Source organism: Zosterops lateralis (genome assembly GCF_965231275.1).
Source record: "Zosterops lateralis genome assembly, chromosome: 2".
Lineage (NCBI taxonomy): Eukaryota > Metazoa > Chordata > Aves > Passeriformes > Zosteropidae > Zosterops > Zosterops lateralis.
In genome coordinates, this window is record NC_139763.1 from 81,770,593 (window position 1) to 81,794,641 (window position 24,049).

Sequence of the window (24,049 nt, forward strand, 5' to 3'; positions counted from 1 at the left end):
CTTGAATGTTAAAAGAACGTGATGGGGTTTTTTTAAATGCTGGAGACAAATTTGCATGCAATCTCTTGTGTTTATTTGTGTGTAATGCTTTCCAAATATCCAAATTTGAGGTTTTCCACTTCAGTGCTGAGTTCCTATGTAAGCCTACAAAAAGCAAATGCCTGTGGTGCTGCAAAGAGTCTGAATGTCCTTTTAAATTCCATAAATATAAATCACTCTCTTTGCTCAGCAATTCATGTAGTTGTGAGGGATAGGGAGAAATAGATTAAAGACCTCAGTCCTTCCTCCTCACTCTCAGAAACATTTGTGGCTCATTGTGAATGATGTTGTTTCTAGCTGCTCTGTCCGTTTCCTCTTCCTCTAATTTCTTAGCACGGGTTTTCAAGCCTGCAATGAAGTATGGTTATATCATGATCCTTTGGACATCACCAAAGGAATGGAAACATCTGAGGAAGAAGGGATAAGCTGACAAAGCAGGTCAGCTGTCAGTAAAGTGTCTTTCTCGAGACAGAGCTTCTTCATTGACCTTCGTGTCTGCTCTGTTGTTTTATATGCTCCTCTCTCCCAGCAACTGTGCAGCTCTATTTTACCTCTTCTTAAATATGTTATCCCAGAGACACTGCCAGTGTCACTGATGGGCTCAGCTCTGGCCAGTGGCAGATCTGTCTTGCAGCCATCTGGAACAAGCTCCATCTGACATGGGGACAGTTTCAGATGCCTTCTGACAGAAGCCAACCCTGTAGCCCCCTAACTCCCAAAACCTTGCCCTGTAAACCCAATAGAAACGGTTCCCCACACCTCCAGCCTCATCTGCTCCATTCCATATTTCTCTTCCAAAATTTCTTCCATCAGCTGTCTGTCACCACAGGGCTGTGTGTCTGCTCTTTAACTTGGATGCAGAAAGCTTAAAGGCTGCAGTAGGGGAAGTATAAAGCGGCATTTTCAACTTAACTACTAAATGTGTTTGGAAAGCAAAATTAAGAACCTTTCAAAACATTCTGAGTTCTCCTCACTTTGAGCTTTTTCTGTTCAATTCTTCACTTTCAATCCTCAGATCCTTTGTGTTTATTCACCTGAGTGTGCCAGGTTGGAATAGGGAACGTGGAAAAATGCTGCAAGGCAAGAAGATGCAGGTATCTTCTGCATGAAGAGGACTCTGTATTAAATCTGAAGATACTGGTGAGAGGTAATTATCAACATCAGGCTAAGGGCGGGATTCATTTATCAGTTGTAAGGGATAGAAATGATCTAGAGACTTGTAAATTGTTTTTTAATGGAGATCTTAGCTCAGTGGTTGCTCCTCCCCAACACTGTCCACTGAGCAGAGGACATGGACTTCCCTCCCCTGTTCTCCCCCAGCTATTCAGGGACTCAGGTTGTCTCAGAAATATAGTCCTTAAATGCAAGTGCTCAGGGTTATCAGAATCTCTGCAGGTTATCAAGAAATTCTGCCAGTAGATTTCAACCTCTTATTTTTGGGCAGAAATATTGAGAAACATTCTGCATAGCCCACCAAATTAAAGCCCTCTCAGTGCTCAGCAAAATATAGGTAGGGCCAAAATCTTGGTTCTCTTTATAGCATCAAAACCTCTAAAAAATGAAAACATGACTGTGATCGTACACCTTGTCTACCCTTTACAATGCAGATACTAATTTTGATTTAAATCTTCATTTGTGTCTCTCTTCTTCAGTTAATTTCATCAAACCTGTCTGGAAAAAACTCTTATCTGAATAATAATGTTTAGTTGAAGCTTTCAGATGGATAAATTTAAACAATACATCAGATGGATAAATTTAAACAATACAAAGACTTCAGCTGGAGTTATCTAAAGAAAGTTTAAACGGAAACTGTGTAATCTTTGAGAACAGCATGAAGAAATTCAGTAGTCACTAAAAAAGACATAGAATATAAAGGAGTAATTTAGTTTGAGGAGGAGTGGGATGTGGGGAAGTGTTGTGCTCCAATCTTTTCCCTGCCTGACTTTTACTCATGCCTTGGGTAAAGTAGCCTGACTATCAGAGTTTTATTTTCCTAGCAGTTGTAGATGGGAGCTGAGATAGTTCTTCTCTGCAGTACAAGGTTGTTAGAGGTGCAGAGAGACTCTGGCTGTGGGAACACAGCAATATTTTAAGAAGGCAGAGGTAGGGCTTGGATCAGATTTTTAATGTCTGGTGATGATCCATACACTAACTTTGGAATGCTCTTCCTGAGGTACTTCTTGGGGCCTGATTTTTAGAAAATGCTGAGCAGTCACAATCTGAAAATACGGAGGGCTGATGAGCACAAGGTTCAGAGCTAAGAGTCGTCATTTGCCTGAAATAGCTTTGCAAGAAATGCCCTGAAATGCAGCATCCTCACTACATGAGTTAAGTGTTGCTGTTACATAAAAGCTTTCAATAAGAATCCTTAGGCCAGTAATCTTTCAAGCAGAATGCAAATGCAAAACATTTCCATGGAAATGAACATATGTACTTTTGGATTCCTTCTTTTGGATTCCTTCATTTGCAGTGTGGTTCCCACATGAGGTATCACGCTTTGCTTAGCAGTAGCAGGAGCATTGAATTGTCTGCCCTTGCAGCTGAACTTTAGATTCAGATGTGATCATATGCCTCTAAATCCTGTGTTTTGCTGATGCACAAGATGTGTTGCACAATTCATTGAGTTGTTTGGGAACAATTCTCTCCATTGGCTGGCACAAGATCTTATCATCTTGGCTCTCAATGAAATCTCTTTCATTGAACATATCTGTATGCCACCATAGAAATCTCAGAAACATTTTTTAAGGCTTTAAGAGTCACATTTTCTTTAACTCCCTTCAGAACAGCTAGTCTTGTGCATTTATCTTGTAGTAGTCTTTGGGTTTTTTTTGCTTTGGGGATTTATTTGACACTTTGAAAGATTAGGATCATATTCTGCTTGTTAATAAAATCGTTGGGTGAAGTTGCATTTATTATTTCAATTTAAATGCTTTTTCTCAGCTTGTTTAGTAGGATAGACTCAAAACACTATTTTTTTCTTGGCCAGACAATGCATGGTAATTTGTATTTTCAAGAGAGGGTTGATGGATTTTTTTTAATTTTGCCTGAGAAAACTGACAGGTTTAGTATATCAGTAATATTTTTTACATGTACTTCATTTGTTTGTATGTCTCCTTTTAAGGGGGGCACTGCCATTTCCCTGCCTTACTCATATTTTTGTTAGTTATGGAAGAAGGACCTTACTCTTGCTTTTCAAAAACAGTTTCCCAACTTAATGCAAGAAAGAAAACTACAAATTGCATCCAGCTCCGGAGGAAAGCCCATGGACAGGGCACAACTTCAGCTGTATTTCTATTGGTAAAGTACAAATTGTTCTCCTTGGGCACCATAAGCCATTTCATATCAGAAAGTTACATTTTATGACTCCCCAGCCAAGACTGTTAACTCCCTTCATACATTTTTAAGGAAAACTGAAATTCTGAAGTAGCCTTTGGCTTTTGCTGTCAGCCAGGTAGTGACACTGGCACAGTGCTCCTGTCCTTGGGGACTTTAATTGAAAATATTTGGGCCAAAAAAAAAAGTATATTTGGAGAAAGCAATCACACTCTCTTCAGTCAGTGATCACTGACTCAAACATTGTAGAATACTTTTTCCTTCAAATAAGGTGAAGGTTTTTTTCTCCAGCCCTGGCTATATTTAAGGTAGTTAACATCAAATATTTTCTCTATCATGCAGGGCTATCCTTTCCTGAAGGCAAAGGGAACACATCTGAACAGCTATGATGGATCACTGCAATTCTTCCATGTGCCTTGGTCTATGGAGAGTTGTTCAATCCGATAACAGGCATGGGGTTTCCATGACAGAAGGAAATCAGTGTTTCCATCATCAGATGTTGATCTGCTTACAGCTGACAAAAGCTTTTCTTTTCTTCCCCTAAGCAGTCATGTAAGTTATTTCCCTTTAGTATCTTGAAAATGTGTGGTTGTTTCCTGTTCTTTTCTTAGGAGCTACAACCTTGGAAGAGCTTAGATGTGCAGAAATAACGCTACATGCAGAGAGACAAAATGCTGAGGTAATTAGCTGGTCCCTTCATGGAGGGACAAAGATCCTGGTAGAAAAGCCAGGTTTGTGGCAAAGCAGCAGATCTTAATGCCCTAGAGTTGTTGGTTATCTTGGCAAACCACTGCTCTTATGCTCTCTGTGTACAAACCTCTGCATCCTTCCCTGGACCTGAGAGCCTAACAAAGCAGGACCATGAGGGAAGGGCATCTTCAGGCCTGTTTTATTCCTTATTGCTTCCCTTTCTTGACATAATTTAACTAAAGGTGACAAAAAGAACATTTAAAGTCTCAGATCAGGGCTCTGCTATATCCAATCTCCATAATAATTCTGTGCAAAAAAATAAGGGTATTGGACATAAATTTAGTGAGAAATAGAGAAGTCTCCCTGGCTCCTGCAGAAGTCTGGTTGGTTACTTTCCTCCTCAGCATCCAGACAAAGAGAGCGAGCAATAATTAGCTATTTGTATAGCTGAAAGTGATATTTTCCTGTGACAGGGGCTTTTTTAGCACTGCAATTCCAGCTGGACTGGCATCACTCAGGAGATGCTGGCAGTGCTAAGGGAGCAGATGGGATGTGAGCCTGGTGGGAAGACAAGACAGGATAAAGGAAAGAAGAGAAGAGCTAACCAAAAGTTGTAGGGAATTTTATTAAGAGAATGGATATGGAGAGAACCCGGCCTGGGATTAGCAGGAATAAACCATAGATCCTTGAGGATGATAGGTCTACCTAGAAGGGCCACAGGTAATCAAAGCTTAAGAACGAGAAGTTTTAAACCTGGAAAATAACTAAATTAAATAGAGGTTAGTCTCCTGATAGTCCTAATGCCCTTTGTATTTCTTCAGCAGCAAGCAAAATTGACTTGAAAGAGTACTTTTTATTTAAAGGCTTTGGGCAGATTAAAAAATAATTTTGTTTAGATTAGAGAAAATACTGTTTGCATCTGGAAGACTTCTTCCTTCTCTTGAAGAAATCAAAGTGCCCAAACTGAATGTCCCATATAAAAGGCCCAAGAACTGAAAGAGGTTGAAGAGTAATTTGAATTTTGAAAGATGCCCTGTCTCATATTTAGTAGTCAGAGAGGCTCAGTCTCTCTAAAGTACATTTCCAAACTAGAAATTATTTTCTGGTGAGTGTAATATCACAGTAATTAGTAGATAATGATAATCAGCACTCTATGCAAAGATTATTTTCTATTTAGAGTAAATATAATTTTAATATTGTACAATGGGCTGGATTTAGAAAACTGTAGATTAAAATAAGGCTCAGGTTTATATTTAAATCTTGGAAAAATTGATCACAGGACATGATAAATTCACTATCACTTAAGGTCTGATTCAGTCATAAGCCATGTTTGATCAGAAATAGCTAAGGAAAGTAACCATGTCAGAAGGATTCCCAAAAAATCATAACAGCAAAGAATATTTTTCCTGTATTTTGAAGAATTCTTAGAGACTCTTTCAGGCCTCTTTTTACTCTACACAAAATAGGCAGAGAGTAAAAACAACTTACCTAAATTCATTCCAGACACACTGTATGGGAGTGGGACCTCAGCTCTGGGGCAGTTTGTACCAAACTGTGGCACTCCTAAGCATTAAGTTATACCACTGCAAAGCATGGAATCTCAATTTTATTTAAATTTTTTCCTATATATCTGTATACAGGTCACTGTAACTGCTGATGAGCTTAATTCTTGTGTGTATCAGCTCTAATAGGTTCCAAAGAATTGGTATGTGGTAAAAAGTAATAATGATGCCCACCTGTTATGTAGATGCTTTGTCAGTTTAAATTTTCATTCAGGGAAAATATACTTTGCTTTTGCAAAATATTGCAGTGTGGTATGGTGAAAATTAAAGCCCATCTATAAAAGACATGGATATATCACTTCTATTTAATTGTGTATAAATAGAGTCAAGTATTTTTTTTTTGTTCTGCTCTACACATACCAGGTTACACAAAATGAAATTAAATGAGCCATAGCAGAAAATTAATTAAAAACCCCAAACAAACAAACCCATTGTGGTTTAATAAGTGGTGGGAAAATAGAGTTGATTTGAAGATGATTTAGAAAAGCCACCAATATATATTTTCTTACTAAAAATATGAATTCATATCATTTTATGAATAATATATGCATATAACTAATGAAAGGATGAGCCATGAAATAACTGGGTTTATGCTGCCAGTGGGAAATACCAGGCAGAGTATAAAAGCACTGCTGTATGTAGGCTGGATTCCTTCCTACTGTTCCAGACAGTACTGTGCACTCTGGAAAGATACTGCTCACAAGAAGGAAATCTTAAAATCTAGGAAAAGTAGAGTAAAAAAAATAATAAAGATAGGCATTTTTCTTTATCATTTTGCAAAGCATCCCTTCTAAGGGCCATTTCCCAAGTGTGCTACCATAGTCATGAGCAGCGGTGGTCTTGACTGACTGAGTGTAAGAGGAGAAACCAGACCTTAAATATCCATTTCTAAGACTGAGGCACCTCAGAGCCACTGGCTCGTGGTGCAAACTAACTGTCTCTTCAGGAAGATTTAACAAAAAAATTTAATCTAGTGTGTTCTACCTTGCAATGAAGGACAGCTGGAGAGAGGTGAAGGGGGAAAGAAAGGGTTCAGTATCTCTATATGAATTTCTGTCACACAACAAGGAACAAGAGTGGCATTGCAGGCATGCCCAGTGGAAGGACTGCAGTCACCTTATGGTGAAGGTTCACGGTCACTCTGAGTCCTTTGCACTGCAGGGGGCACAGTATGGATTTCCTCCTTTCTCCTTGTCCTCACTTTCCTTGTAAGCATTTGCACAAACATTCCATAAACAGCATTAAGGAACTGATTTTGTTTAAAACCAAACCTCTCCTTTATTTTCATTTGTTCTGGTATGGTTTAGGTTGGTTAAAGCTGTGGATTCTGCTACATTATTCTTTTGTGTGATGACCAGTACCAGCACAAGGGAGAAACTGAGGTGAATACCTCTGGGTAGCAGTAGTTACCAAGCAGGACTTTTCTTCTTCTTAACCTATGTACCAGGTCAAACTGACTTGAAGCAACATTGAGAAACAAAGGGCACAATTTCAATAAACCTAATAAACCTGTGCTTCGACTGAGCCTGCACTGAGTATTAACCATTCAGCTGCTAGATGGCTGCCTTGTAAGCCACTAATTTGTCCAGTTCAAACCCAAAGCCATGTCCTTTGTTGTACCAGGTTTGACATGGAGACTTTGATTCCTCATCTCCAGTTGTGAGACTGAGGTGAGGTCAGTCTGACTATGCCAGAAAGAATACAGAACATTGAGCTTAGAGCTCACTTTTACACTTTATTTCAGTATCATGAGATCTGACATGCTGTAGAAGAAATCTGGCAAGCAACATATATTTGCATTTGGAAAGAAAAGAAAAAGGAAATAAATTAAACAAAGCTGAAATGCCAGCCCAAGGACTGTGATTACACAGTAGTCATCACTTTAAAAGTTGGCACTAGTCAGCTCGTATTGCAAAGTCACCTCAGGTAATTCCCATCCCAAGCATTTGGGAGAAAGATCAGTGCTTCAGTCCTGGAAGAGGTGCTGATGCTAAGACTGTAAAGTCAAGGCACTGTACTCTTTGCCAATGTATGCAGTTATATTGCAGTATTCTTTTTTGTTCTTGTTTTAAGTTGGCTAAGGACACTACAGGGGCTCTCAGGGAGGTTGTAAACAAATTACACCGTCATAATGCAAGTGTCTGATTAAAAATTAAGATGCTGCCCTCAATTACTGTGAAAAACCATCCAAAGCCTTTGAGGCTGTGTCCCCCACTGATGACTCACTGCTGAGGATTGCCCTGGGTTACAGTGCTTATTCTGTCTAGTCCCAGCTGCTGGAGAACATCCAGGGGCTTCCATCATCAATTCCAAGCTGCAGCATGCAGCAAGGATCTTTGGACAACTTTGCCTCTTCTGCAAACCCTCTCAGTGCCTCTGTGAAGTTACTCCTATGCCAGTCCCTGGGCCAGCCACCAGAGACACCTGTGCATGCATGCTTGCATGTGTGTGCCTGCTTGTGGGTGGGGCAGCTCAGAACAGGGGCTTGGGGGTGTGGCTACACTGGGTGCCTAAGGCCAGTTACTGGAGAATCCAAGCTGTGAGTGTATATATCTCTATATGTTTATATGTTTTCCCATAACAGGCTTTCATCATGATCATCCAAACAAGTAAAGAAGATGAGGCTGTTGGTGCCATTGGGCTTGGGCTTTTAGATTTGTCAACACTTTAAAGATAGACTTGCACAAAACAGAAAAATAAAAGATGTTTCAACCAGAAGGAGCTCACTTCCCACATAATGCTGTGCTTCTGATTTTTTTTTTTCCCAGAGCATGTATTCCCCATGTATATGCATATGAATTCACAGAATCACAGAATCACTAGGTTGGAAGAGACCTTCAAGATCATCAAGTCCAACCCATGCTTTAACACCTCAACTAAACCATGGTACTGAGTGCCACATCCAGTCTATTTTAAACACATCCAGGGTCAGTGACTCCACCACCTCCCTGGGCAAACCATTCCAGTACTTTATCACCCTTTTTGTAAAAAACTTTTTCCTAATATCCAACCCATATTTCCCTTGGCGCAACTTAAGACCGTGTCCTCTTATTCTGTCAGTTGCTGCCATGAGAAAGAGACCAACCCCCACCTGGCCACAGCCACCTTTCAGGGAGTTGTAGAGAGTGATAAGGTCACCCTCTGAGTCTCCTTTTCTCCAGGCTAAACAACCCTAGCTCTGTTAGCCATTCCTCATAGGGCTCGTGTTCTAAGCCCCTCAATGAATATTCATTTTCAGGAAAGGTCTGGCTTACTTCATTATTTCCCTTTACTTCATCTTCTGAACAAATAATGGGGATTTTTTTGTGAACTTGAGTGGAATAGACCACCTGAAACATGGAGGCACAACGTGCAGATGACATAAAGCCCCTTCCTTATTCAGCAAGATTGATAATTGGTTGCAGGCTGCCTCCTAAAGTACCATTCTCTGAGTGAGGTATAATAACATACACTATGCTGACACCCTCCCAGCCACTACAAAGTACCACCAGAGCTGGGGAGCCATGTGACACCTGCGGATTTTGGCACTGCTCTGCTTCATGGATCTCATTACAAGCATTTAATCTCCTTTGTTCTCACTGCACAAACTAGATGTTTGGAAAGTGTCAGATAAAAGAAACAAGAGGGAAGGAATTGACAAGGGTGTAGTCCCATGCATCCAATCCCACCTAAGAGAAAACTGATGTCAATTTGCCTATGCCCCACTTTCTTGAAAACTTCAAGGTTACTGCAGCCGCTGCATTCATAGAATCATAGAATATCCTGAGTTGGAAGAGACCTTCAAGAATTACTGAGTCCAGCTCTTGGCCCTGCACAGGACATCCCCAATAGTCACACCATGTGCCTGAGAGTGTTGTCCAAATGCTTGAACTCTGTCATGCTTGGTGCTGTGAGCACTTCCCTGGGGAGTCTGTTCCAGTGCCCAAGAACCCTCTGGGTGAAGAACCTTTCCCTAAACTAGGGAACTGTTTCCTGAGCTTCTCCTTTTTGAACCTAGGTCTCCCCTGACACAGTTCCATGTAATTTATGAGATTTTTTAATATTTCCTCTACTAATGCGATTTAGAAATTTTTCCTCTTATCTATCAAACACCCTCAACACATCTGTAGAACTAAGTGAAGGGTCTTCAGACTTTCCATTTGAAACTTTTCCTCCTTATGTCAGACAACTTGAGCTTCCACAGCTATTTGGGGAAGATGCAGTTGCATCTCTCATTGCTGCTTTGCATGCTCATTTGGCTGCAGAAGGCTATATAGTTTCCCCTCATTGCTCCAATAATCATGTAGTCCTTGAAGTGTTTCTCTCCCAGAATAAAATAATTCACCAGTTCCTCAAGCCTCTCTTGTGAAAAGAAGCTGCTCAAGCACCAGAGTCCTGCAAAGAATTCAGAGAAAATGATCCTGAGCAGACATCATTGCTCTCTGTTCCTCTCTCAGAGAGGGTCGCTGAAGTCCTGCAGTTCTATTCCCCATTTGCTATCACAATTTCCTTTGGTTACATTACAAACTGCTTAACCCTTCCCAGGAAAGTCATGTAGCTACCTGAGACTTCAATTCCAATGCATTCAAGCCTGGGCTCCCCTACCATTAAGCTTAACATGCTGTACTGTAGCCTACTTTCCCAGTAAAGAACATTTACTGAAATATTACTGGGTTTTGCCTTCTCAGAAAACTGGGTAGGATGAAAAAAGTGCTGAGACCAAATTTGATCAGTTGCTGTTATATTACCATGTAAAGAGTTTTTTTTCTACTGAAGAGGAAGATAATGGGTAAGCTAAGCTTGACTCTAAAGACAAGAGCTGAGTGTTGGAAAAAATGTTATGGAATCTGTGCAGAGGGATGTCTGTATTCTCTAGCATTGGACTAGGTAGTGCCTTAGCCTAACCCAGTTGTTGGCAAATTAATCTAATTCCTGTGGGAATTCTGTACCTCTGCTGGAAAGAAATTAGTTTAAATGAGGATTAGCTGCACTGAGATTCTGTCAGATATCTGATTTAAACTGTTGTTTTTCTTAGTCAAGTCAGCCTTTGTTTAACACCAATGAAAGTTGCAAATGACTTTTCTGAGGTACAGGAGAGAAATACTTGTTCCTTAAATAGCTGTAACCACGTGTGCTGTTTCACCTCTTACTGACAAGCCAGAGCTACATGTTTGGCTACAGATAATTGTTCTCCATTCAGGTTTAGGTCTCCAATACTGTCCAACACTGCAAACCCCAAGTTATAGATAAGACATAATGGGGTATCCTGTGTGCTTTGCAAATAAGGAAATACAAATGCAACCTTGTGCAGCATTGAACACAGAAGTTAGCGTTTGATGGAATGTATATCCTGTGTAACATTTCTCAGATTCATTTTTGCTGTGGTTTGTTGCTAACACAAAAACATCACTTGAAGTCAGAGATAGTAAAAATGCCAGCTGCTCCGAAGTTTAATAACTACTTTTCCCTGAAGAGAAAGATAATAAGCAGATTAAAATGGACTGCTGTGGAGGTAGCTGGACTGACACTATGAAACCCGCTTTTATGCTCTGCAATTCAGTTCTTTTGAGACTAAAGATTGTCATTATTGAGGTTCACAAGGGCATACAATACATAAATCACATCTATGGAAGTGAAGTGATAATTTCTTTTGATGAATAGGAGGTAGCTACATGTGGGTGAGAAAAGTACCATGTTTTCTTGTGATTTTTTACAGTTTGAACAATTACATCAGCTGTTATTGCAAAAGTGCTGCAGGAAGGAAATGCTAGCTGTCTGCATCAGAGCTCATTTTGATTGCTGTGCCACAGGGAGCTTCCTCCTCCTCCAGCATTAAGAGAATAGGTGAAGACTAACCATGCAGCTCTTATGAACTTCCAGGGCAGTATAACCTTTCCTTTTAAAAGCCAGTAATTGTTTGCAAAATATGTGGTGTATGAAGTGATCCATTCAGTAATTGTGTTGGCTGAACTAAAGTCTTGCAGTAAGACTGATATGAAACTTGCACTTTAAATGGGACTGTTTGAACTGAACCTGCTATATAATTGACTTTTATGAACAGAATGGATCATTACAAACATCTAGCCTGAATAACGACACGGCAGGTGAGATTGCTAACTGCTATATTTCACAGATGATCCAGAGGACTCTTTAACCTTTCTCTAGCCATTCCCCTAAAGCAAGGTGAAGCAGCAGCACTATAGGTTCCATGTATGCTTAATCAATAAAAAGACTATTTATCTCCAGAGCCTGATCCTTGTCCTTATAGCTCTCTACGTCTGCCACTCTATGGTCTATCTGTGGATATCCAGAGGACTTATTTAAGGTTACTTTAAATGCAGGTGCACCCTCAAGTGTATTACATATATTCTGTCCCCCTCTGTCCACTGGGGGAGGAAGGCTCTAAATCTGTACTCCTTCACTTTTGCCTCTAGCCATGGTATGTGTTAGATGATAGGTGGTGTGACCCTCCAAAGCTGTTGCTGCATCCCTTTGGGTGCTTTGCAATTGCAACTGCTTAGGCTTACTAAAGTAGATGGTTGAGCCCAGCTCAGTATCTTGGTCTGTGATTTGCTTTTCAGCCCCAGAGGCAGCGATATCAGAGCAGAGATACTGGGGAGCTGTTTCTCAGCAACACCCCATCCTTCCCACTTACACTCTGCTTTCTATGGATATATTTTTGTGGTATTTCGCAGTAGATGTGAACTCACTCTGCCCACATAGTGAGCCCACTTTGAATGAGTCAGCTCCATAAAACAAGCTGAGTAGCACTGGTTAACATGCTACAAAGCCTGAGAGGTTAGGAGGGAAAGGTTAGCAGCTCTGCTGAGTGCCAGGAGAAGGCTTGTGGTAACAGAGGGAGCAGGTGTCCTCCTGCACATTTGTAGACATTCCCAAGGGGAAAAAAAAAAAAAAAAAAAAAAAAAAAAAAAAAAAAAAAAAAAAAAAAAAAAAAAAAAGTAGAAATTTCCTTCCTAAAAACTTCCATGCTCAAGTTTCCACCCCGCCTTCTGTACTTATCTGCTCTGTATCTCATACTTGTTGTAGGAGTTTGTGTGTGCCAATAAAGCTTGTGACCAAAGTCATTCCTGGCCCACCCTCATCTCAGACTTTCTGCTGGAGAGCAGTTTTCTTCCTCTAAGTCCCTTGTGATAGAACAGAGCTGCTTTCTATGTGCAGGAGCTGCTGTAACAAGGTGATTTTTTTAAATATCAGGGAAGGGTGAGAGTGAGCTATCTGGCTGCTATGCCACAGAGCCTGCTGGTGGGATGTAGCTGTGCATGCTGATCAGAGCTCTCTTCCCAGGATATTGCTTATGGCAACCTCTTGACCTGCCTTTGTCTAATAGATGTCAAGTGGCTCCAAGCTGTAACTCATTCAGCTCCAGAAAAATATGACTTCTGGGCTGTGTAATTTGCAAATATAACCTCAAAAAGCAGTAATAGCCTTGCTGTGCCCATATCAAGGAATAAAATTAATCATAGAATTTATAAAGAATTTTTTAAATTTTTAGATTGCTTTATTATTAGCTGATATATTATTTTACTACAATTTCCATATCAGCTACACCTCAGTCAAAAGTTTTGATGTCTTTAAGTTTTTGTATACCAAAGGGAGAAAATAATTCCTCAGCCTCATGATTTATCTGTGTTGTCTGCCACTGGAGACATTTCAGGGTAAAGAAGCATTCTTACTTCATGTATTAAACAAGTCTGGAAATATGGGATTGTCTTACAAGAGTTTATGACGATTCTTTTTGAATGCATTCCTCCAAATGTTCCAAATCCTTGAAGTAAATAGTTTTTAACTTCTAAAATAAGTTCTTGTTTCCTGTCAACATTTCAAAACAAGAGAACAACTTGGTTTTTCTCTTGTGCCATTTTTTGGTTTAAAAACCCTGAGATGACATTCAAGAGAAAACAAAAATATTCTTTTCCAAAAACAGAGCAAAAACTAAGGAGCTTTTATTTTGACATCTCCTGGGAGTGAAAATTAAATTTTATCATGTTAAGGAATTTTTTGCAACAAAATCACTTTTTCCAATTTTGCCATAGTGCTGCCCCCCCCTTTTTTTTTTTTTTTTTTTTTTTTTTTTTTAGTGGAAGCAGGTGCTGTCATTGAGGTGAGTATATTGAATCCACAGGGACTGAAAGTGTACATAAAGCTGGCTAAGAGAATGGGCTGCTCCTGATCAGATTACGGATGTCTAGGGATGTCCATCAGGGATGTCTTGTCTTTGCTGTTTCATGCGACAGTAAATGAAGCAATTGTTACCCCTGGTTTCTTTAGTACCTGAAAGCCACAGTCAGAGGCTGAGGTTATGCCAGGTGCTGCACAGACCAGTGTAATGAGATAGTCCCTTAATGACAGAGCTTAAAATATGCACACAGGACAAGGCACAACAGAGAGATGCAAACAGATAGAAGGAAGACCAGACACCTGTGCACTGGGACTGCAATAGTGCACTCAACTAAGGAGGAGTATGGAGGGACTTGTCTGAATGCCAAAAAGGTGTACAATGGAGATTGGTATAATTAACATTTTGGAGGGGTACATGAGTTCCTTAACAATGATTTGGGGTTGAGCATTGAAGGGCCTCCACAACAGAAACCAGTTGATTGGATGTGATGAGAACAAAGAAGCAGCAGAAGGGTATGGACAGAGAAGAACACTTGGACATAAGAAGAGCATTGAGTCAATGTGATGGTGGTTGCAGCAGTATTCTGAGCTGTGCAGTTATTTATGATAGCTGGAGAAAACAGGTCTTCTAATGATGGCATCACTAGAACTGGCAATCTGGATCTAGGTCAAGACTGATATGCAAATAGTATAACAAATACTAGACTTTAGAGATGCGAGAGACTGATATCTTACACATCTGTTGTGTGTCTTCAGAAAATTATTTCTAAATTGCTTGTTCTAAAACCAGGGCCTTTAGAAGTCCTCCGCATTATTGTAATAAACCCTGCCCATTGCTGCAGAACTTAGGAACAAGATGAAGACTGAGGCCCTATTGCATTAATTGCTGAATGGGTATAAAGTTGTAAGGAGATCTTTAATGACAACTTCTATTCCCTGTTGCTATTTGGCTTTTCTTAGGGAAATTGTTGGGTTGGGGTGTGTAAACCCAGAGTTATAGAGGTATGAAATAAATGAAAAGAAAGCTGAAACATTCAAAGGAAAGAAGTGCAGGGAGAGCAGATGAAAATGCTACATGCCTCTAGAAATGAAACATCTAAAAGATCCAGCAGAGTGGAAAGAGTTTCTTTCTCAGAGCACAGAAAACACCCCACTGATCTCAAATGGGACTGTGGGCTCATGTCTTCATGGCCTGTGCAGCTGTTCCTTACAGCTTGAGTGGGTTGACTCCTCCCTTGTTATTCCCTTGTGCTGACTGTAGAGCATATCTGAATAGTAAAAGGATTTGCAATTAAGAGAAATGCTTCAGAGGGCTAAAAAAGCTCTTGTTTTTGCTGAATGTATATTTTGTTGCATCTTTTTTATTTTTATTTTTTTTAAAGCCAAACAATTAACAATTAATAATTTTGAGGGCGGTCACCTGCTTTTACCAAGCACTGAGATTTGATCTCTACATCTTTGATGTAGCAAATAAGAAGGCAAGGAGACTGATTAATCATTGCTAAGACAGCTGTTGCCTGGGTACCTTCATGGATCTGCACTACTGAGAGGAAATGACCTAAAAAAAAAAAATAAATGGAAGTGTTTATAAGCCAATGTTTTTGGTTTTTTTTTTCACCTGAGGGGTCTCAACTGCACCTCTGCTTCATCTATCCTTCCCTCTTTTTGTGCATCAGGCCTGGGCAGGGAAGGTGAGGGACAGCAGATGGTAGGCTGACTGTTGCTCTGTTTAGAAAGTAACTCCTAACATTTGGCTTACACCTGTCAGCAGGCTCCGTATACACTTGTTTATCCTCCTCTGTACCATATGTTTCCATGCAAAATCAGTTCCAATGATCTATTGCCTTATTGCTATCACTCCTATTATGGTTGTAGCTGAGCATTTCACAGTCATTAATGCATTTACCCTGACAGCATCCCTGCTGCGTAGGCATCTAATATCACCCACTGTACAGATGGGTTCTCTCAAGCTCAGATCCACAGCTCCTCAAAAGCCTAATTGAAATCGATGGGAAGGAAACACATCTCCAAGGGGTGAAAGTTTGGGAGACCAAGCTGCGTGCTGGGTTTCACCCAAGGAATTTTCAGTGGAGTGAGGAAATTCCTGTGGGATCCTACTTGGATGCCCAAAGTGCTGGACCATTCTTGATTTCCTGGCACAGAGCTGCTCCCTGCCTCTGCAAACCCAGCAGAACTGTGGTTGTTGTTGTTATCAGAAGATACAGTTGAAAAGTTAGTTAAAAGCCCTTTGGCCCAATGTTGTGATAGCAGTCAGCTCAAAAGTATTCTGCCCAAATGAGGAAAGTTGATAAGGACCAAAAAATGTGCTTCTGCTGCTCTGGGGACTGTGCCCCACTTCCTTTACCCTTTGTATTCTTACTTGCCTCTCAGAAAGGAATTTATTTGCAGCCCTCCAAGTCTACGTAGGAGAGGAATAGGGTTTTCTAAAATGTACTGTATGTACCTATCAGTCACCTGCTTATTAATTATAACTAAAAGCATGATTAATCTGTCACAGATAGGGCTGCTAAGTAACCTAAATCAGGCTAATGCATTTCTGTCACCTACACAAAAGGCAGCATTATTCTCAGATTTTACATCTATGTGTACTAAGGCCCACATCCACAGCAGCTGCAGAGCACTGGTGATGCCTTTCTGCCACAGATGGGATGAGGTTGGATCATGCATATCTCTATTGCCCCCAGAGAGCCTGTGCAGTGGTTTATTTCCTCAACACTAGTACAGCTTAATGAAATTATCTTTTGCAAATAATTTTGCCTTTTAAAACTGGTAACAACTACAGTTATGAGAATTATTTCCAGGGACTCTTAATGACTATGACTTCAGTTTGTCTGTGGAAAGGGTCAGAAAGAAGACCAAGGTGCTATTTAAGTCCTGCAATGAATAGGAGACAAGAGGTGCATAGGTCTCCTTCGAGTGTCAATATCTAACGAAAACAATTCATTTGATATGGCACAACATATTTTTTTTCTCTTCTGTGTTCCTTTCCTCTGTATATCCAATTGATCCATTCTTTTTAATAGCCTAGATGTTGGAAAGTTAATTTTCAGGCACCAGCTTAAGATTAGTAACCACACTCAAAACCCTCATCCATCCATCCTGTGAAGCAGTCGATGCATGGATATGCTAAATCACAGCTAAGCTACAATGTGTAACTTTTAAAATCTCCTCAAGAAAAGCTTTTCACATATAAGATTTTCAAAACTGACACCTCCAGAAGACTAATTATACCCTACGATATGAGGAGCAGAAGACATATAGGTCAGCCATTGAAGGAACCATTTCACTGATGCCTGGGTGACCTGCTAAGACATGATGCTCTATTTCTGGATAGGAAAAATATGGGGAATATATTCAGTAGGCTCACCAAATATATAATCTATTTTATATATATATATTAATTGGATATAAACGGTAACTTTTTTTCAGTCATCTTATATTTTAAATATATACAAAGAGAAGAAGCCCAACTTCAATTTTGTCTTTTTACATCTACTAATTTTTGGTTAAATAAATAAAGTTTTACATAAGAGTTTTGGTGTGAACTGCCTCAGACTGCAAGAAGATGCTTGCAAGATGCAATCTGCATCCCTCCTATGCTGCATGCCTCAGTGGCCCAAAAGAAGAAACCATTTTGGTGTTCATCTCAATAGGCACTTTACTGCATGCAGGCTGAGTCTTAAACAGTAGATTTCTGAGCATGCAAATTTATGGAAATTTGTACAGGGTAATAGTTTGGGGTTTTTTGTCCTAAGCAAGGCATTAGTCAAGTAACATTCAAAGGAGAAAAAGTAGAAGATGGATAAGAAAATATAAACTGCTCCAGAAAAGTGCTGTTTGTGTGGCTTTTACAGGTCTTTGCTTGGCTTATTTTATTTTTTTTTTTAATTGCTCTTTAGTCATCACAATTTGGTCCAAATGCAATCCAAAGTAAATTGTTTGTAGCCATTCACATGTAATATAGTGACACAGAAATGAGATCTCAGAATGCTGCCCTTAATGTAGCAATTTCACCAGTTTCTGCCAAAACTGTGCTCTCCTACCCTTTCTTATTAATAAATATGATATCTGTTTGCTCTCCTCTCATTCTGCACAGCTGTACTTTTCTCTTTCATCAAGAGGCAGTCACAATTTTGTTTGTCACACTTAAATATGGATTTTTTTCTTCTTTATTTATGAATAGCAGGCTTGGATTTTCCTTATGGAATAGAAATTAAAACAGCCCTGACATTTAGAATGTAAAGGAATTGCTCCAAATGATTACAGTCGTGTTAAAATGAGTCACTCACTTTTGATCCAAACTTCCTGCCATACACATCCATATATATTAGTCATTATGACATCACTGAAGAACTATTTTTACCTTTTTAATAAAAGTAAAGTGCATTTGTCAACTCATCAAATTATATTTAATCCAGTGAACATACAGACTGGTTAGGAAAGACACGTGCCTTCAAATAACAGCACAGCTCCTTTCTACATGTCTGAAAATGTTGTGCATGTAAAAACATGTAAAATGTTTCCACTTTCCAAAATGCAGGTGAAAAGCCCACTGTAAAAAAACCCCACATAGTGAATTAGTTTTACTAAGGAAAATGAAACTTACCTGTCAACAAATGCATGGTGTATTACAAAGATAGGATCATTTGCAGAGCCTTGTACTTGGGACATGGAGCCGTTCATGTAGATGTGAAGTGCGTTATGCAAACCGCTCTGCGCCGGGTTTGATATCGCAGTCTGCGGATCAGCAAAGCCTGTAGACTCGAGAGAAAATCATATGCTGATATGACATTGTGTATAATTCCTTTTCCAGTAACACTGAAGATCAAAGTACTTACTTTCCCTTCATTTACATTCAGCTTTTTAGACAAGAGCTTAGGCAAACTTGTAAAGGAGTGCTAATATATTTCGAAGGCATAGCAAAGATGAAATTAAAATAAGCTAAATTAAAACTCCTGCCATGTCGCTAATGCAGCATGGAATGCTTAATTGCTTTATATTTTTCAAATTTCTTTGTTCATTTTGTCTGGCTGGTAAAACCCAACATAATCCCTATAGACATTTATGTGTGGACATTTATTTATGTTCAGAAAACTTATTCACTTTATTTTCATTTTTAATCTCTACACTTACAGGCTGCTATACTGGCTATTTTATCTCATCATATACTTAGTAATTTTTAAATATTTGTCTCTATAGAACACGTTCTTTTATTGATAGGAGCCAACACAATACAAGCTATAATCTCTACAGAAGGATTTGGTGAGTAATCAATAATCTTTAACAGTCAGACTTGCAGGATTTAAGTCTGTGGACTGCTGTTATTTTGGACGACACTTAAAAGATGGGCTTTAGCAAGAGTTTACACAGACCAACTCCCAAGCAGGAAATTCTGGAAGACAAGTTTGTGCATTAGTTTTTATCTTGGCAGCCTGTCTATATTTAGCTCCGATGTTACAGCCCTACTCATCATCTCATCAGCTGCGCTTCCAAACTATTTGCAAGGACTCCTAGTAAAAGCCAACTCAACCATCTGATCTTTCTCTGAGATTTTCCCAGAGAATAAGAGGAAAAAGCTGTGTTGTCCTCCCAGTCTATTTCTGAACTTGATCCTAGTTCTGATATTTAACCCATAACCCATATCTATCTCTTTTATTTGGTTACTGAAGATGTCATCCTCTCAGAATTTCTGTAAATTGTAGGATGAGGAAGCATAGTAGAGGCACATTACAACATCTTCACAAATTTAATTATCAAATAAAAAGAGCTATGAACAATATGATCATTGTATTGATCCTCAGTGTTTCCCAAATATTGTTGCAGTTTATTACATCTGCAAGGTGGAGAAAATAAAGATATTAGCTTTTTTCTATGGGAAATTCCTAATGGACTTTCAACACTTGTTCTATTTACTTATTTAGACCAAGAACTAGTGTATGAATGAGAATCAGTCATATAATTCTGAAGTGAATCTCTCAACAGTCTTGCTATTTGATGCTGTGACTCACACCACAGGGCAATTTCTGACTTTGCAAGCTGGATTCCTTTTGTAGAAAATCTAAAATGTGCCAACTATCAGTGGGTGTTCACTTCAGGGGACTGAACTACAGCGAGTATGAAAAAAAAATCCCTTCCCTGTGAAAACCCTAATGTGTAACATGGAATTTGGGTCCACAGTTTCTGCTGTTTTGCTCCAGATTTGCTCCTCTCTGAGTCACACAAGGTATTAATTGAGACATGGGTGCAGTTGCCTTATGAGTAGGGTCATACTCTGAACTTGGAAATCTGAGTTTTATACCCAGCTGGGATCTTCTGTGTGAAATGATTGCATTGCTTTGCCACTCTAATTCCCTCATTGGGCTTTTTTGTTGTCAGTCAACCTCTTCAAACAAGGGGAGAGCATCTGGCACAAACCCACTGGTATTTATAATAGGAATCAAATTGTAACCATAGAGCTTAAGAACAAAAATACAAGAGTAACCATCCATCTTTCTGAATCTATAGTATGACAAAGCTCTTGAGAAATTCAAGTGAAGTCAGAGTTGAAAATATAATTAGGACATTTGGAGAAAGTAGAGTTTGCTTACTACGAATATTACATGTCTTTAAGGTAAATTAAGTCTGGATTTAAGAAACAAAGAAGAACACATTAACAACTGCAGATTTTAAGTACATCAGATACAGACCAGAATTCTGGAAGCATCTGCTTGGTGACATAAACAGCAAAGGATAGAAGTTTTCAGAGTGAAAATTGGACCCGCAGAAATCTGCATGATGGTGAATGCTATGTTTCCTAGCTATCAAATCAGAGGAAAAATAGTGAAATATTACTTATGAAGAATGATGTACATTGACAGTCTGTCCAGAACTCATAGGAAGCAGTGGCACCAATTTTGGCTCTCTTGCTGCTGGCCACAAGAATTGGAATCAGTCAATTTAGCAATACTAGGACATTTCTGTGAACATTAACTGTATATCATATATCTGTATATCATTCTGAAGCAATTTTTCCACTTATATTCCTTTTCATTAAGTGCGTAAGTATGTTTAAGGGAAGAAAAACTATTTGCAAGGTCTGGGTAGACAGCTAGATATTTGATATCAGACATTGGATGCTTTTTACATTTCTTAATGCATTGCAAACACTTGATCTAATCATTCATAAAAATACACAGAATACTCATTTTGGCTCTGGACAGCTTTTCATGGAACATCTGCACATAAGCAATTTATCTTAATCATCAAAATCTCTCTACTGGAACAGCTTTAGTAACCCCACCCTCTGGCTCCAGATAATTGGGGTGCACGCAGTCAGTGTCAAAGGTGATGTCTCATTTAACCCTTCATGTGAGAAGTTCTAATATCTGATCCCCTGTTATGAAAACTTCGCATAAATTTTTAAGTTAGCAGGAATAAAGCCAGGATGTGATGTCACTGTATTTTATTAGCTTGGGTCTTATTATTTTCTCTCAGACTTTTAAAAAGACTTCAGTACAATCAGCTATGCAGGATGACAGAGTGGAGTAGACCAAAAAGCATATGTGAAAACTTCACAGTTTTTTCAGAGTACAGGAAACTTTGCTGAGGTAGCTGCAGTAAAATCATCTCTAAAGCAGATGTGAGACTACAGGTACAAGCAGTGAGCTGAAATAAGAGTTCCTCGTCTCTATATAGGAGAACTCTTCTCCCTCCAGATGCCTTGCCCCATGCTGTGCTTTCCTCTCCTCTGCACTAACTTTACCTTGTCAGTCCTTTTGTGAACAGATTTCACTGACTATTCTGGCAGTAAACTACCCTAGAGTGTGGGATGTCAGAGTTTTTTTCCAGGCCACTAAAATGCTGTAAGGATATGATGAGAATGAGTGATGATACCAAAAAAGGACTGACAAATGGATGGGGGAGACTGCAGTGAGCTATTAAATCACCTTGGGCAGTATAGGAAGCTGTAACATTGAGATGTTCTTGTAAACCCTTGGTTCATCATGGTGCATCAGAAATAGCCATCAGGACATACATCAGTGAAGTGAAGTTTCTCTAGTGATTTGGATAAGAGAAAAATCACAGTTTTAGGGCTTCATAAATCTCGTTCTGCTCCTGCTCATAACATTGTTGATCAGCAACTGTGAGCCAGTGGATTTGAAGTAGCTTTTCTGAGCCAGGCCAAATTAAATCAGGTGGGAATTCAGACCAGTTTTTTATAATAGAAACTAATGATGCTGCTCAAAATTAAGGCTGCCTGACAGTTTTTAGAATGGTATATAGGCGGTTCTCATTGAGCATGCAATTAGGTCAGGTGTATGTCTTTTAATAGAGTGCTTAATTTTATTAACTGTTGATTTTGCAATCTGCTAACAGAGACCACAGAAATCCATACACGATCAGTCAAGTGCAGAACGTTATGTACTGAAAGCAGGTAGTGTTTTCCTCAGCTGCTCATTTGCCACTGACTGAAGTGCTGTAACTACCCTTAGCAGCAGGTAAGCAGAGCTTGGAGAGCATTAGCACTGCAAAGTGCTACAGTAATGGAGGATCCATTCCAACAATCCTGTCTGATTTAATTATCTTGGGAAACTGCTAAGCATCTCTGGCATTCTTAGCATCATTTAAATATCCATAACAGTTTTGCAAGTGGTTTTCTGAACTGCAAAACAGAATTTCTCACAAAATAAATTTTAGTTTCGTGTGACTTTCTAGGCCAGTGGTAAAGACAGCTGGTACTTTAAAGGCCAAATTCTGCTTTGCATTGCTGCATGTTGAGGGATTAGATTGCGCCCCCAGTCAGTTTGCAGAAAACACTAAAATGGATGGATCTACTTGAGGGCAGGAATCACAGAATCAATGAAGCTGGAAAAGACATTTCAGATCATCCACTCCAACCTATGACCAAATATCCCATGTCAACCTGATCATGGCACTCAGTGCCATGTCCAGCCTTTCCTTAAACATTTCCAGGGATGGTAACTCCATCACCTCCCTGGGCAGCCCATTCCAATGTCTAGTCACACTTTCTCTGAAGAAATTCCTCCCGATATACAACCTAAAGCTCTCCCGGCACAGCTTGGAGCTATGTTCTCTCATTCTGCTGCTGGCTTCTGGGGAGAAGAGACCAACCTCACGTGGCTACAACCTCCTTTCAGACAGTGATAAGGTTCCCCATGAGTCTTCTTTTCCTCAGGCTAAACAACCTCAGGTCCCTCAGCATTTCCTGATAAGACATGTGCTTCAGACCCTTCACTACTCTTGCCCTCCTCTGGACTGGAAGAAGGCTCTGCAGAGAGATCTGGTCAGGCTAGATTGATGGGCTGAGGAAAATTGTATAAGGTTCATCCAGGTGAAGTGATGGTTCACAACATGAGTCCTACAGGTTTGGGGTAGAGTGGGTGGAAAGCTGCCCATTGGAAAAAGACCTGTTGGTTGACAGAAGATGAACATGATCCAGGGTGTGCCCAGGTGGCCAGGAAAGTCAATGACATCCTGGCCTGAATCAGCAGGAGCAGGGCAGGGATTGTCCCCCTTACTCGGAACTGCTGAGGCCACACCTCAAATCCTGTGGTCAGTTCTGGGCCCCTCACTGCAAGAAAGACATTGAGGGGCTGGAGCTTGTTTAGAGAAGGACAATGGAGTTGGGAAAGGGTCTGGAGCACAAGTGCTGTGAGGAGCTGCTGAGGGAGCTGGCATTGTTTAGCCTGGAGAAAAGGAAGCTCGGGGGGACCTTATCACTCTATAACTCCCTGAAAGGAGGCTGCAGCAAGATGGGGGTCAGTCTTTTCTCAGGTGCAAAAAGGAACAGAAGAAATTACCTCAAGTTGCAACAGGGGAAGTTTAGAGGCGAATTTAGGAAAAAAAATCTTAACGAAAAGGATGGCTGGGCATTGGAACAGGCTGCCTACATAAATGGTAGAAACACCATGCTTGGAAGCACCTACAAAACATCTGGATAAGGTATCTGGAAATATGGTTTGATAGTGAAAATGGAAGGTTAATAGTTGGACTTGGAGATCTTAGACATCTTTTCCAATCTTAATGATTCTGTGATTCTATAATTTAGTGATGGACATGAGAGTGTTGGATTTATGGTTGGAGTCAATGATTTCAAATATCTTTTCCCATCTAAATACTTGATTCTCTGAGTCCAACCCTTTCCCATTCTCCCTGAGTATGATTTTTTCTTTAATAAAATTTTCACATTTTAGAGAAGCTCAGGTCAGACAGATGTGTCTGCTTTAAAACAGGAGGAATATAAGAATTTTAAGGCCATATTCTTGGAGCTCTTTGAAGTTAGTGAT

General features: G+C 39.7%; 1 protein-coding gene across 1 annotated transcript in view; it reads right to left on the reverse strand.

Annotated features, from left to right (window-relative positions):
- The window catches only part of TYR (tyrosinase), a gene marked incomplete at both ends in the record, with an annotated part of 40,845 nt that overhangs the window by 2,636 nt on the left and 14,160 nt on the right, over positions 1–24,049 (reverse strand). The window contains one exon of the mRNA XM_083882236.1: positions 18,370–18,517. Coding sequence (XP_083738362.1) covers positions 18,370–18,517 — 148 coding nt within the window. The remainder of the gene's footprint in view (positions 1–18,369; positions 18,518–24,049) is intronic.